Source organism: Lacerta agilis, chromosome 12 (assembly GCF_009819535.1).
Source record: "Lacerta agilis isolate rLacAgi1 chromosome 12, rLacAgi1.pri, whole genome shotgun sequence".
Taxonomy (NCBI): Eukaryota; Metazoa; Chordata; class Lepidosauria; order Squamata; family Lacertidae; genus Lacerta; species Lacerta agilis.
In genome coordinates, this window is record NC_046323.1 from 33413974 (window position 1) to 33429529 (window position 15556).

General features: G+C 44.0%; 1 protein-coding gene across 2 annotated transcripts in view; it reads right to left on the minus strand.

Annotated features, from left to right (window-relative positions):
- RSU1 (Ras suppressor protein 1) overlaps positions 1-15556 on the minus strand; it is a 64307-nt gene that overhangs the window by 31617 nt on the left and 17134 nt on the right. For both annotated transcript variants that reach the window (XM_033165356.1, XM_033165355.1), the window contains exons 4-8: positions 12068-12188; positions 10745-10863; positions 8234-8316; positions 7734-7848; positions 761-893 (exon numbers count right to left, since the gene is read on the minus strand). In XM_033165356.1, coding sequence (XP_033021247.1) covers positions 761-893; positions 7734-7848; positions 8234-8316; positions 10745-10863; positions 12068-12188 — 571 coding nt within the window. The remainder of the gene's footprint in view (positions 1-760; positions 894-7733; positions 7849-8233; positions 8317-10744; positions 10864-12067; positions 12189-15556) is intronic.

The window sequence follows — 15556 nt, forward strand, 5'->3', positions numbered from 1 at the left end:
GAATACAACTCCCATCAGCTCCAAGTAATGGTCAAGGATGATGGGAGTTGTAGTCCAACGGCATCTGGAAAGCACCACATTGCCAACACCCCCATCAAGTAAACAACAGCCACCTAGCTTAGTGGTTGCACCCTACCTAAGCAGCTCCCTCCTGCAGCCACCAGAGGTGCTTCTGAGGAACTGCTTTGCCCTGACGGAAGGAGAGAAGAAGAAGCAGTTCCTTCAGTGACCAAGAGTTTCTTTTGTCTTTCCTGTTTTATTATATAACTTTTATTGATGCCATTTTAAAAAACAAAAACATTACTGAAATTGCTTTGTGAAGTCCACCTGAAAAAGCAGCATACAGTTAGATACCTTAATGTAAATAAATAAAGTACCTTAAGACACGTTCTTCTGAGCTAAGGCGCAGCATAGGTGCTCTCTAGGCACTCCAGGCCACCAACTTTGTGAACAGGAACAGATGCTCCACCAGAATCCTTCCCTTTATGCACCTCAGCTGTGCATTCCAACACACAAGCCAAGGTGCAGGCAAATGGTACGGACTGGGCAGTGGCGATAAAGTGTGGCATAGTCCCTGCTGCTATTCATTCTGGGGAGGAAGGGCTTAATAGGAGCACCTCCATCTTCAGCTTGGTTCAGGTGGGTTGAGTCATTGAGGTAACTGACCCTGATAAGACCACAAGGGCTTTGTGCCACAACTCCATTAAAAAAAGAGAGAAAGAGAAAAGCTATTGAAGACAAACGGAAGCACAATACTCACTATTTGTACGTCTCTGACCGAATATATTCAAACACATGAGAAATGCCCAGCTGGAACTGATCCGCAATAGGGGTGACCCAGGGATTGTTCTCTGCTTTGAAGACTTGCTTTTGACCAGTCAAATCCAAGTTACCTGAAAGGATCGAACAGGCATTTACTCTTCTTGGATAATTTAAACAACTCCGGCATTTAAAGAACCACGAGCGAGAGAATCAACCAAGGTGCAACGTGATTCTAAACATATTTACCTGTAAGGAAAGAGTCCTAATGAGTTGAAGTCAACTTCTTTCTGAGAAAATCTGGATAAGACTCTATTTGTGCAATCAAATCCAATTTTCTGTTAACTCATAAGTACATCCCACTGAGCTGACACCAGTGGGGCTTACTCCAAATTATCCTGCATCCTGAGTATCCTTTACATAAGTGTTGGGAACCCCCAGCCCATGGACCTAATCAGATGCAGGAGGAGTTTTAATTTGGCCCGTGAGGCCTTGAGCCACGCCCACAAGTCATATGTGGGTAAAGACACAGCTGCAAAGGAAAAGCCAGGAACCTTAAAATGCACTCCAGGTTGTTCCTTTTAAATCTGGTACCAGACACAAAACCTACTGGGATTGTTTCCACTCAGGAGCTCCCAATGATCTCCAATCAGCTCAGCAGTGACTTCAAGCCCCACCTAGATTGGCTGGGGTCTTTGTTTTTATGCCCAAGAGCAGGCACCCCCAAACTCGGCCCTCCAGCTGTTTTGGGACTACAACTCCCATCACCCCTAGCTAACAGGACCAGTGTTCAGGGATGATGGGAGCTGTAGTCCCAAAACATCTGGAGGGCCGGGTTTGCCTATGCCTGCCAAAGAGCCATATTCCCTCATGGACAACCTTCCTTTAGTGGGAGGGTCCAGAGGCAAAAGTTGGGAAAAGCATCAGATACGACTCCGAACAATGTTTGGTAGACTTCATTCTGGTCAAGAAGCTTCTACACATAACCCTCTCTTCCTCTTCCATCCAGACCAGCAAGTTTGAAAACACATTCCAGTAGGCAAAAGGCACACAGCATGGCTGTGAGGGTTGCGGTCTGGGTAGGGGTGTGTATGGCCTTGAAGGCAGGCTTGGGGAGCTGACTTTGGGGCTTGGTTACCTGCCCTATGTTACAGACTATCGCAGGGAAACAAAAGTAATTAGAAAAAAAAGCTATCAAACAAAGCTCAGAGTCTTTAAAATGCCAGGTTGAACTATTGTTGTGAGCAAAAATGTCACAAAGCTCTTTCCCTGCTAATGTGAATTTGGGCATGGCTGAGAGACGAGTCTAGGTTCTGCTGAACCATGCCATATGTGAGATTTTATAAGGTAAGTAAGGGCTGTGGATAATATGCAGGGGGGGGGGGCTCTGTTGCCCCCTTGTATTGCATACTGGCAAAGCTATCAGAAGAACCTCGCTTCCCTAGTGCTGGATCAACAAGTGGCAGCAATACATGAAGTTCAGGCATTATACGGGGAAGTGCGTGGTGGCTGAGCTAAGCAGCACTAGAGGGATGGGCTGCTTGAGAGCAGGTGCCCCCCAAAGTCGCTGTGGTTTGCTCTGGTCACACAGTGTGCATTTTCCATGCTCTGTGCAGCACATGAACCTTAATGCAGCCCAGGAGAGAGCCAGTGTGGTGTAGTGGTTAAGAGCGGTAGACTCGTAATCTGGTGAACCGGGTTCGCGTCTCCGCTCCTCCACATGCAGCTGCTGGGTGACCTTGGGCTAGTCACACTTCTCTGAAGTCTCTCAGCCCCACTCACCTCACAGAGTGTTTGTTGTGGGGGAGGAAGGGAAAGGAGATTGTTAGCCGCTTTGAGACTCCTTCGGGTAGTGAAAAGCGGGATATCAAATCCAATCCAGGAGGGGAAAGTGGGTGAGCCTAATGACCTTGGTACACGTGCAAAGGAGAAAGATGGATGCTCGTCTCAGACAGGCCCTCTGAACCATTTGTCATTCCTCTTTTGTCAACTGTCTGAAGGCCTGTTCTCCTCTCGCGTAGTAACATGCAGGCACCAGCACTCCGCCTCTCTGCCAGCCAGGCAGCAATTGCCTTAAGCACTTCATGCTTGAGTGTGCCTGGCTTGGAGCCTCGCACCCTGCCTCCTTTATTAGAGGCTCGGGCGCGCTCCTGTTCTAACAAGGATCAGGCAGTAGGATTAAGCACTGTGACAAAGAGGAACCTAATAAGCGAGAGGCCGGGGTGTCTAAATCTATGCTGGCGAGCTCAAATAACAGATTCGCACAGTTCAACGTGCCGTTTTAAAGGCAGAGGCTGCCGTGGAAGCAAGCCGGCACTGTGATTATCAGTAACCCCCTGACCAATGCTGCTATGGAGATCATATTTTACTTCGAGGCTTATTTGGCAATTGCAAATTGGATTTGCCATGTTATTACCTGGAAGAAGAAAAAACCACAACACAGACACTTGTCTCTAAAGCCCCCAACAGTAAGCACTCACTTATGCTTATAATTCTGCAAGCCTTGCCATTGGGAGAAGGGAACGATCAGCCCGCCGCCACTCATGCGAATTGCAAAAATCTGGCACAATGCTCAGAGTGTAGGTAGTCGGATCCAAAAATCTCATTCAGAGTGCAGAGCAGAACGCTCCAATCTTGAAATGGTTGAGAGGCTTACTGCCAGGACTAAATCACACATAGATTTAACTTTGGCTTTCTCACCCCTCAAGCATAATATTTCCAATAGAGTTACCAAGTACTAAAATAAAATAATTTAAATTGGACACATTTGAGAAGGGAAACAAATCATACACTAGGAGGTTGGGGACCAGCTTTAGTGGAGAAGGGCAGGGCTTCTAGCTTTTCCATTATGGGCAAATGAGGCAGTGCCAGGAAAGGACAGCAAAATGCTAGTTACTTAACTTCAGCCTATCTTATCATGGGGATGAGGGACACCCTTTAGATTTTCTTCCTCAGGCACCAAAATATTGATTCCCCCCCCCCCCGAATGGAAGGAGAGGAAGTTATTTAACTGAATGAAATATAATAATAATAATAATAATAATAATTTATTATTTGTACCCCGCCTATCTGGCTGAGCTTCCCCAGCCACTCTGGGCGGCTCCCAAACGAATGTTAAAACAATACAGCGTTAGATATTAAAAACGTCCCTAAACAGGGCTGCCTTCAGATGTCTGCATCTTTTTCAGGATGTCTGCATCTTTTTGCAGAACAACGTAGGTCTTGCACAAAGTGTGGGGCTGTGTTAGTACCTTGACAGCATTGTATCTGGGTACTTTTCTCCCTGAACAAAGCGCAAACATGGTTTGCAGCTATCCAAAATGCTTGTTGTGGGCAAATGTCGAATAGATGCCTATTACTGTAAACCTTACAAATGTGGGTTGGCCAATGCAAGGAAAATTCAGATGACCCCAACTGGATGCAGAGAAGGAAGAAGGGGAAACAGAAGCCTCTTGTGACCTGGCCACAAGGACGTCAAGATGAGTCTTGGAAAGGAATATTTCTGGAGCAGCAGAACTGGTCTAGCACCACACACACAAACATACATTAAATACTTTCTCAAACAAATGTTTCCATTGCTGGGTCTCAAAAGCTGAGTAAAGTGGAGACCTTCATTAAGCAACATTCATCTCCAAAATGACTTCAAATCAAACACATAATTGTAGAAAATGCTTGAAAACGCTGAGAAAATCTGCCGGGAGGAAATGCTCGTTCTAGCATTAACTAATTAACACTGGAGTCAGAAGAATAAGAGATAGAGGTCAGCAATGTGTTAGAATTTACATCCTGCAAAACTCAAATTTACATGCCAAAGTCATTGGAAATGAATGACCCTCTGATTCACCAAGGAAAAAATTGAGTATCTCATCTTGCTTCAAGAGAGATTTGCACTATTTGGAACATATGTTTAAGTAATTAAAAGGGTAACAGGGTTTAACTAAAAGCATCATTACTCAACAGGAAGTGCTTTTTATTCCATCTCCACCTGTCTGTCCCTTTTTCTTTAGCAGTAAGGATAACATCAGTGGAGACTTGACTTGGGCCTTGAGTAGGTCCTACTGAGCCAATTCAAACCCTCAGTTTAGTAAGCAGGGATGCAAGCAAGCCTTTCCCCTTTGCTCCTACTTGACTAAAAGTGGGACTAAAATCTAAAACAAAGCAGAAATTAGGAGAGTGGAAGAGTGGAAGAGTGGAAGGGGGGGGGGGGAGAGCAGGCCGAGAGAAGAAGCAGATGGACTAAGAGAACTTCAACAAAAAGTACGTTGAATTGGGAAAGAACAAAACCTTACCCAGGGGGTTTATGTTTCATGTACGAGAGCCTGGAGAACGAAGGCCAAGTGTTAGACTGCTGCCTATACTGAGTTGTAAACTTCAAGTAAGCAGCTCAAGAAAGTTAGGAAATTGTTTTGACACTGTGACTGTGGAATGCTGATCCAAAAATGGTGATACAGGACTCTATCCCCTCAGGCCATTAGTGTATTGCCATGCAGACCCTGAGTTAATGGACTGTCCTGGCATTCTGAAGACACCCTATTTTAAACTCATAACACATGAAGGTTTTATATTCCAGAAAACCAGAGTTTCTCAGCTCAGACAAAAATCAGGAGCTATGCTTCATTAAATATTTCCAGGCTGCACGCACAAAAGGTTTATTTGTATCTCAGTTAATTATGCTGGGATAAAACTCATTTGAATCTGGCCATGCTGTTCTCTCATCAGACTTTATCTGTATACTCTCCCCTCTTTCTTTTTTTCTGTTGTCCACCTTCCAGCCCTTAAAAGATCCTCAAGCATTATCATAGATTTATTTTGCAGGCGTTATCTGAAGGATAATCTCATATGCCTGCATTGATCCCAAGATCATTTTCCGAGGCCCTTCTCCAGGTGCTGTTAAGGAGAGGCCTTTTCAGTCATGGCATGCCGGCTGTAGAATACCCTCCTCAAGGAGGCCCACTTGGTACCCACATTGTGGTCTTTCCAGCATTAGTTGAAAAGCTTTCTTCCTTCCCCAAGCTTTTTGCGTTATAGCACTTTTTAGACCCTGGGCACAATGCTTTAACCTGTGTTTGATTTTATATTCATATTGGATTTTAATTTTTTTTATGAGTTAAAGAATAAATTGTACACCATCAAGAGAACTTGTCATTGACGAGCAAGATAAAAATACTGCAAATCAATAAGTGAAACTAAGGCTAAAGTTTAAGTGTCCTTTTCTATTTCCGCTCAGAGGACACACTCTCTTTCTGATACTCTGAAGAAAGAAATTAATTTTATTTTCTTATTTGGATATAAATACCTCCGAATCCAACTTTATTAAAGGCTAAGTAAGGGATAAACCCTCTGAACAGAACGTACAGTTAGGTTATATGTAAAAGCACGCCTGCCACGATTTTCTTCAGCTTTGCTCTACACTTTCAGGATTACATTTTTATTACTTTGAGACCACGTGATTTGCTTCCAAAAGAGAAAGACGACTTGGCCTCAGGACCCAATCCACTGGGGAAGTATTCTTTTTCAAGCCCTTCTGGAGTGACTGGAAGCTGCACAAGAGCAGGCAGCCTCTGCTTCAAGGGGGACTGAGGAGGAGGAGTTCACAGTGAATTCTGCTCAGTTCAAAATTTATTTCTGTAGAAACAAGCATGCAGGCAACCCCCCCTCCACCAAATAAACCATGACTACTTTGGTACAGCTGAGCTGAAATGTATCTCAGGAGACTTTTTTTTCTCAGAAAACATTCAAGCTTTTTTTTTTTGACCCCTAAAAATACTGCCATTTCCCCTTCCAGAATGAGCTAGGGGCCAGGGGTATTATTAATTACTACTACTGCTTATTACATTTGTCAGTCCCTCTATACAAAAAAAGGGGGGGCGCTTGAAGTCAATTCACAAGACAGAAAAAGAAAACATAAAAAGCTGAACAATACAAAACACATAGAATGCTCGTTCAACAACTCATTAATAATCTGATATTGTAATTAAATCTGTTGCTTTGTTTTGGCTTTCCCCCTTCTCTACCTTCTAAAATGCAACTCCAGTCGTTGAGAAATCAAGAGTATATATGGTAAGAAATTTAGTGTTCCCTGTCACTTTATGTGACTGGTTGCAACTCTGTTGTTGAGGTGAATCATGATGTGTCTTACGGTGCAGCACATAACATTTTAAATTCAGGGGGGAAAGACAACACCTACTAAAATTTTATCTATGGATAGTGCTGCTTACCACAATCTCATGAACTGCATTTTGAGGAACAGTGTCAAAGACAGACAGCCAAGGAACTAGAGATGTGAAGGGTGAGAGAGGGGGGAATAGAAAAACTGGGAGGGGTGGGCCCAGTTATTCCTATTTTTCTGGAACACCCCCCCCCCCCAGTTTTAAAACTTATAGCATTTCCCTTTGGTTTCACAGGCTGAGAGTAACTCATTCACAGCCCTAGAGTATAGCACAAAATGATGTAGACCACCATTAGTTCTCCTAGTGGTGCATCAATAAAACTGTGAGCACATTTGCTAAGCTAAGCAGGGTCCCGTATGGTTTCAAATTGGATGGGGGACCCTGCGTGGGAGATTCCTGCATTGCAAAGGGGTTGGACTCGATGACCCCCGAGATCCCTTCCAACTCTACAATTCTATGCTGAATTAATAGTTTGAAAAAGCCATACTGTAAACAAACAAACAAAAATTATGCTAACATGCTGCATTATATATAACACGTTAAATACAATACCAAATGCCACTACTGCCAGGTGTGACAATATTAAGCTTTGCCTCCCATGCTCAGAAATGTTCCTTAAGTATTTGCTCGGCTTGCTAGTTTGTGCTTAGTAGGGGCTGGGGCTGGGGGGGGGCAGGGGGGAGACGCAGAAGCAGCGATGAACACGTTTTAAAGATGCTAATGGCTAAGTTTGGTTACCAAAATGAAGGGCTGTGTTCAAGTAGGCTTTCAGGCACCCTTACAGCAGGAATGTCCGAGTCTTACCTAGCTCAGGAGGCAGCACTGTAAGGCGGTTCCCCTGGATATGAAGTTCTTTAAGCTGAGTGAGTTCACCAATTTCTTTAGGGAGAGATATCAGGTCATTATCCCTAAGGCTAAGCTTTAAGAAAAAGAAAAAAAAGAGAGAGGGTGGTTGAGTGGGAGAGACACAGACAGGCACACAGTGTTGTCAGAACAATTCTCAGTTGAAAAGAAGCAGATGTTTATGTCAAAATCAGCCATAAATAAATATTTTATACTGCAAAGTCCTTTCTTTCTCTTTCTTTCTTTTTTTCTTTCTTTCTGACACTTCACCCCGCCCTAAACATTCAATTCCTCCAATTTAGTTACAAGTGTCTGCTGATTAACAATAGGCAATGCCAAGAATAGGAGGCCCGTTTCTTCAAAGCCCCCACCGCTGTCCTGCAAATTGACTTGATTCTACTCTTACAAGGGCCGCAAAAGCGAATTGATTTTTTTCCCAAGAATTTAGATAAATTACTTACTATCTGCAACTTTGTGAGCTTCCCAATATCTGGTGGCAGGATTTCAAAATCGTTGTCACTTAGATAGAGTGCACGCAGGGTGGCTGCAAATTAAACAGCAATATATAAACAGGGTGGCATACAACCCAAACCATTTGAGGCCTGATCAATAAAAAAGTGTCAGCTTTGATTAATAACCCTGACTTGGTGAAAAGCCTTTGACATACCCAAGGCTCACTATAATAACAAGCAGGTCAAACTTAGATTTACTGGCTTATTGTACTGTTGGGTCCGCTCAGGAAAACATCTATATCCAAAAGGACTGACACAATTAACAATTCCTATAACATTAGGCCCTGGCAGGCCACGGCACACCGTTTCAATAGGAGTCTGCCAGGACAGAAGCCATCACAGCTTATTAACTTCCAATTCCTAGTCATTATCGAAATTTGCATCTACAACCCGCCCTCAAAAGCTCCCGATAGGCTTCACCCTCTGCATCTCTTAGAAGTCTGCTGACAATAGCTGAGAAGTCATTTTAGATCGGGCTGGAGTACAAACACAGCAAATACAAGAATTCATTTTGTACAGATCTGGAACCTAAGAAGCTGCCCTATACCGACACAAACCATTGGGTCCTCCAAGCTCAGGACTGCCTATACTGACTCAAAGCTACTTGCCTGGTTTTCAGACAGAGAATCATTTCCCAGCCCTACCGGGAGATGCCGAGGATTGAACCTGGGACCTTCTGCATAGAAAGCAGATACCTGGGCCAGTGAGCTTTGGCTATTCCTGCTTTATTCCTTTCAAGAAATGATAGCAAATTTGGGGGAAATGGGGATGGGGGTAAAAGGATAAATTGGTTTCATTTTAGTTAATTACCTTTTTCATGGCTCCCAGGTGGCTTAGAACACACCACACCCATCCCAACACTGAACGTAAGGACACCGAAGGAAAAGCAGCCATTTCACCATGGAAAGATGCTTCTGACGGAGACACAACCTCCAAAGCTGGACCAAAATTGCATCGCTCAGACTCCTCAGTTGTAGATCAAACATGTAGGCCACAGAGGCCATTACAGTCATACCTCTGGTTGTGAACGGGATCCGTTCCGGAGCCCCGTTCGCAACCTGAGCAGTGCGCAACCTGAAGCGCTGCGTCTGCGCATGTGTGCGATGCGATTTGGTCTTCTGCGCATGCATAAAGCGTGATTCAGCACTTCTGCGCATGCACAAACCGCTGAACCCGGAAGTACCCTGTTCCGGTACTTCCGGGTTCGGCGCGTTTGTAACCCATGACGAACGCAACACGCAGCATTCGTATCTAGATGTATGACTGTCACTAGGTCTAGTGTCAGGGATGGGGAACCTTTTTGACCTGATGGGCCAAATCTTTATCTCCCCACGGTGAGCTAACGTTAATGGGGGAGGGGAGGTAGTTGGCCCCATGGGTGGGGGGTGAGCTCCCTGCACAGCAGCTGATGCTGATGTTTAATCATGCTTTGTGCCAACCTAGATGTGCCTCTACTGGCCCCACAGCTGGGGTCACATATGATGTGGAGGTGACCGTGGTTTGGGGGAAATGACCCGGTGGGTCAAATTTGGCCCAGGGGGCCAGAGGTTGCCTACCCCAAAGGAGCCAACTTCTAGGGGCTGAGGGGACTGGCCCTCCTAAAGCTGATGAGTATTGCCATTCAAATAGGGTGTGTGTGTGTGTGTTGCATCATGTGATTGATTATGCAGGTTGGGGCTTGCCTGCCCCCCCAATATTTTATTCATGTTGGCACCTCTGCCAACCTCTGCTCTAGTGTGGCACCATGTTAGAGTCTCATGAGAGGGATTAAAACAAGGACAGCCAACAGGTTGCCCTCCAGAAGCTGTTCAACTACAACTCCCATCAACCCTGACTTTTGACCGTGTCGGCTTGGTCTGATGAGAGTTGGAGCCCAACAACATCTGGAAGGCTACCCCTGGATTAAAAAGAAAGGATGGCTCACTTATTTGCTGCAGGCATCTTGCCAGGGGCGGGGGTATTAACTGGCCAACTGGCCTAGCTGGTCTAGGGCAGGGATCAGCAGCCACGAAGCCCTATATTTGCCAAAGGTGCTGCATGCTGAACCCAGGGCTGATAAATAATTGTTCATGGAAAACAGATTATAACATGATGGCTTGCATTTCTTCTCTCGCTTGGTGACCTTCTTAACTGTCCCAGGCGGGTGCTGCATTTGCTGAAGTTTTAGCTCAGTATGAAATGGAATAAAATTCAAGAAAATATGGCCAAGGCGGTAGCTCATACAACACTCCTAGCCGTCCACTTACTCCCACCGAGATCAGGTGACTGTAGATCAAAAGGTACAGATTGCCAAGCTATGCAGAAATATTCAAGGCGGCTCATAGAAGGAGGCATATATCTCTAATATTCTTTTTTTAGAGTTCAGCCTCCCTCAAATAAATTTTACCTGCAGAAAGGAAAGCAACTTTTCAGGATGATTTAACACATTTTAATTTTTTTTTAAAAAAAATAGTTTCTTACTTAGATAGAAGAAGTTTCCGGGAAGGGAATTTTCGTTTAAGTTATTGTAAGTCAAATCAAGAACCTCCAGAGCAGGCAAGGAGCCAAATCCTCGTGGCAAGGTGTTAAGCCTGTTCATCCTAATGTTAAGAGAAGGATGTGTAAGGTATTCATTTGGGATATGAAAGCAAACATGTTATTTCATTTAGTATATGCAGGCAACTGCTCATTTACATGTGTTCAAGGAACACACAACTGCACAAACGCGCATCACCGCAAACCCAGAAGTGGCACAAAAGGGGGCAAAAACAGCCACAAAAGAGCGCAAAAATGCTGCAGAAACAGTGTTGAGCAATCCCACAAGCCTTTGCAAGTGCAATCCCAGGAGCTCTTGCACCGACCTTTGAGGCCTGTTGAGAGTTGGGAGTTTGAGCAAGGAGGTTGGGAGGGTGTTTGCAGGCCTCTTCAGCAGCATTCCTAATATACGCGGTTTCACTTAAACATGCAGTGCCTTTGAACGTAACTCCCGCATAAATGAGGAGTTGCCTGTATAGCTTGTTTCTCTCTGTTAAGCCATTTCAGACTTTACAGACCACATTCTCTCTTGTACATTTGCTTTGGATGCTGCATAAGGTGACACACCCAACAATAACATAATCTAAAAACACATAAAAAAAGGAAAAACCCACCAATAACACAAAGAAACAAAAACAGCCACATTAAAAAAACTCACAATGGCTAAGGAAATGTCCTTTAAAAACAGAAAGGGTGCTTCCAGACTGTTGCTGTTTTGGGCGGGATTCAATCACATACTGGGAAATTCAGGTTGAGCAATTACAGTTGATTGGGAGATCTTGTGCAACAGATCTGCTTCTCCAAAACATTTGCCTTTTTTCCAATAGAGGAAGTGATGGAAAAAGTGTAGGGCAACACTTTCTTTGGTGCAACAACATCTCACCTCCCATCAAACAAATCAGAATGAATGCTGCTTAAATAACCAGTGTCATCTAACATCTCTGCAAACAAATGAGGATGAAGGCTCAATAAACAGCTCCCTGGGAAGAGAGGTTGACTGGTAAACCGTTCTGAGAATTTTACCTTTGTACAACTGGCTAGTTTCTGCACAAATATCTCTCTCTTTCTCCCCTAAATCCAGGCAACCAAAAGAGGCATCAAAAGAGGTCAAGAACTCATTCTAGCCAGGCAAACCCACCAGAGAAGTGAAGAAGGGCCACTGAGAGATGGAGCCTGGGGAAAGGGCTGGGTTGAAAGCCCCGGAAGGCCACATTTGGCCCATGCCTGTCTTACGAAGCATCCAAGCAACTGATCAGGACGGATACGCACCCCAGGTTCAAGTGCTTCAGCTTCTGAAGGCTGCTAATCTGGATTGGCAGCTCCTCGATCTGATTGTTGAAAAAGTTGAGTACTTCTAAATTCCGGAGGTCTGCAATGTTTGCAGGCACAGCTGTAAAGAGAAGCACAAGTCCCTCAAAAAACCAACAGCAGCATGAAACATGCCACCCTTCTATTTATGGACCAGAAATACTTTCTTTAGGTTCAGAAAATTCATGCATGGCAACTTATCTAATATTCATTGGCAGACATCTATTAAAAAGGCAGTAGTATACCGCTGGTTACAAGGTGATGGAGACAGATAACAAGGGTTGGCTGCTACTGACCTGCTTTCCCAAAGACACCTTGCAGACCACTGGGCAAGAGAATGACTGGACTAAATAGGACCTTTGCTTCACCTAGAAATAACTACTCTTATGGGTGGAATTCAATTGGTGCCCTTCCAGTAGCAGAAGGGTTACTGAGCCAGCAGGTGCCTTCACTGATGGAAGAGGATGGGATGTGATTTTTGCCAAGTCCTCCCTGTGCAGCCCACTCCCATGCCATCTTCCACCCTGATGTGAAGGATCCCCAAACTCCATGGAACACACTTTTGGAGGGTGTTGGGGATCAAAATCCCTCCCACAGACACAAGGGCACCCATTAGATCATACCCCATGTTTGTATGTAACTAAATATACATTATACATTTGCAACCTGACAGAAGGAATGTTAAAGTGATGCAGTGGAGGGAAGAGACCAGCAGAGGTCAGCAGAAAAAACATTATTTTATTTATTTATTTATTTATTTTTAAATAAAATTTATGAAACTTATAATTGTTCAAAATATTGAAACCCCAACGCCCTGACCACTGTAAGGCTTAACTAGTTGAACCCTGTGCCACCTTCATGCATTGCACGGCAATCAAGGAAGCTTGCTGAAGTTACATCTGTGTCCCAGAGGGTCATAACACATGCAAGGGCTGAGGGGCCCCTGGTACAGGTACTCCAAGATACATGTGCTGTGCTTAGCTTGCTGCTTTTTGTGCAGGTAACAATTTTCCTAGAAAGTTGTGCCCTGGATCCATCGTAATAACATAAGAAGAGTCTTTGGATCAAGCCAATGGCCATCACAATGGCCTATGAAGGACCCGAGTGCAGCTTGAGATTCCACAAAACTGGCATAGAGTGGAAGCAGAACGTAATTATCACGGCTAGTAGCCACTGATGGTCTTATCCTCCATGAATTTGCCAAATTCCCCTTCCGAGGTCCTCCGAGTCGGTGGCCATCACTACTTCACCACCAGGCAGTGTCCACACATTCTCAAGCAAGAATTAGAAACCCCATTTTCCTTCTCTGAATGAAGGATGGAAAATCTTGGAACATTCTGATTACCATTTTGTCCCTTCTTACCAGTGAAGATGTTTACTATCCAACTGCTGCCTGTGTCAATTGCAAAGCCACACTCCATACACCATTAAGAATTGTCACTGATGGGCAGGCAAACGGGAAGGAAAATGATGTAAATCTGCAGACTGAGCGTGGGTATTCTTGCATCAAAAACACAGTCTCAAAAGACACCTGGATTCCCACAGGGAACAACAACAAATGCACATCTATATGCTATAAATTGATCATATGGATGCCCTAAATAACATTTTTATTTGGCTCCATCATGAATAAAATAGAAGCAAAAATGCATTCCAAATAAAATAGCCCATTTGGATTGCTGTTTAAATAACCTATTATCCCAGGCAGACATTCATTTAAAATTCAGTTAAATTGTAACAATTAAAACTCAACTTTAAATAATGGACTGTTCAGCTGGGCCACTTTTTGATTCGCGTCCCAGGAGGTAACTGCTGTGATCAATACACACACATACAAAAAGGTTACATCAGATTAGCAACAGATCAATGTGTTGATACTACCTAGAAATATGAAAAAAATACAGTTGCATGATATGAATACTACTACTCAGATAAAGATTAAGACTCTATATGGGTTTAATTTTCATGTTGAGCTATTAAGGCGAAATCTAAGCAAGCAAATAATGTTTACATGTTTTGGGGGATTGTATCCATTCAAGCTTTCCACTGTATTATCACCCAAGGACACAATTTCAACATGATCCATATTCCAGTTAAACTGAATTCCTAAAATTTATGCCCATTCAGACACAATGAAGTCTATAGAAATAATTGGTTTGCATCCTTGTGTTTCAGATTATCTGGATAAAATGGATCTGGATGTTTAACAGCAATGTAGATAACAGATTGAACAACATATACATCCAAATAATTTGCAAAACTATCATCGAGGGAATATCTCATAGCATAGGCATCGCTCCCCATCCCATTAAACCCAATGAAACAAATATTTACACAGTAGAGTATGAGCCCTTCATTTCCTAGGTTTTTCTTATCATTACTTTCTTCAAAATAAAAAAAATTAAAAACTAGACCAGTAGCACCTTAGAGACCAATTAAGTTTGTTGTAGGTACAGCATAAGCTTTCGTGTGCACGCACACTTATTCAAATACACTGAAGAATACACTTCAGATACACTGGTTTCAGTGTACCTGAAGAAGTGCGCATGCACACGGAAGCTTATACGTAGAACAAACTTAGTTGCTCTCCAAGGTGCAACTGGACTATTTTTTTATTTTTTATTTCGACTGCGTCAGACCAACATGGCTACCTGCCTGAATCTAGATTACTTCCTTCAGTGTGTATGGAGGTCCTGGGCTGCCCAGGTGACAAGACACACACACCCCGGCCTTGCTGATGTGACCCAAAGGAAAACAAAGCAATATGTTTGGCACCAGTTTGGCTGCCGGAAGGAGGTGTACAAGGCGCCATCCAACTGTCTCAGGGACTCCACTCCGGATTTGTGTAGGGTTTGGATCTTAAGACTTTTTTTTCTCCCAAAGACAACCCGCAAGGCAGCAGAGGTCTAAGACTGAAGTTGTTCTAACAGATGAGTTACCTTCCCAGGTTGATGAGCCCCACCTGCCCCTCACTTTCTTCTACAGAAGAAACTGCCTTCTGCCTAGGCCTGCACCCCAGGGTGGTCACTTCGGTGCTGCTAATGCAGAAGCTTGACTTCACCCCTGGAGGCACACTCTATTGTCTCTTGAGACAGATGACAAAACCTTCATTCAGTACTGAAATAATTTCTAAACACCCCCCCCCCCCACACACACACAGTTATACATTGGGATGGTGAATCTGCGGCCCACCTCATGGTGGTTAAATACAATTTCCATCCATTGGCTATGCTGACTGTGCAGGGTTCTAGATTGTGCAGAAGCCTAAGTGACTACAGCAGGCTGTCCCCCCTAGCAGTTACCCCTCTGACTAGTAGAGAGAAGTGTATGTCCACGTAGCTGGACCAATCCTCAGGGAAAGGCTGGGTGAACAGCATGCGCTATGAACACAGGGAAAGCAAGCAAAAGGATTTGAGCAAAGTATCCCTCCAGCAATCCCATATCCCCAAA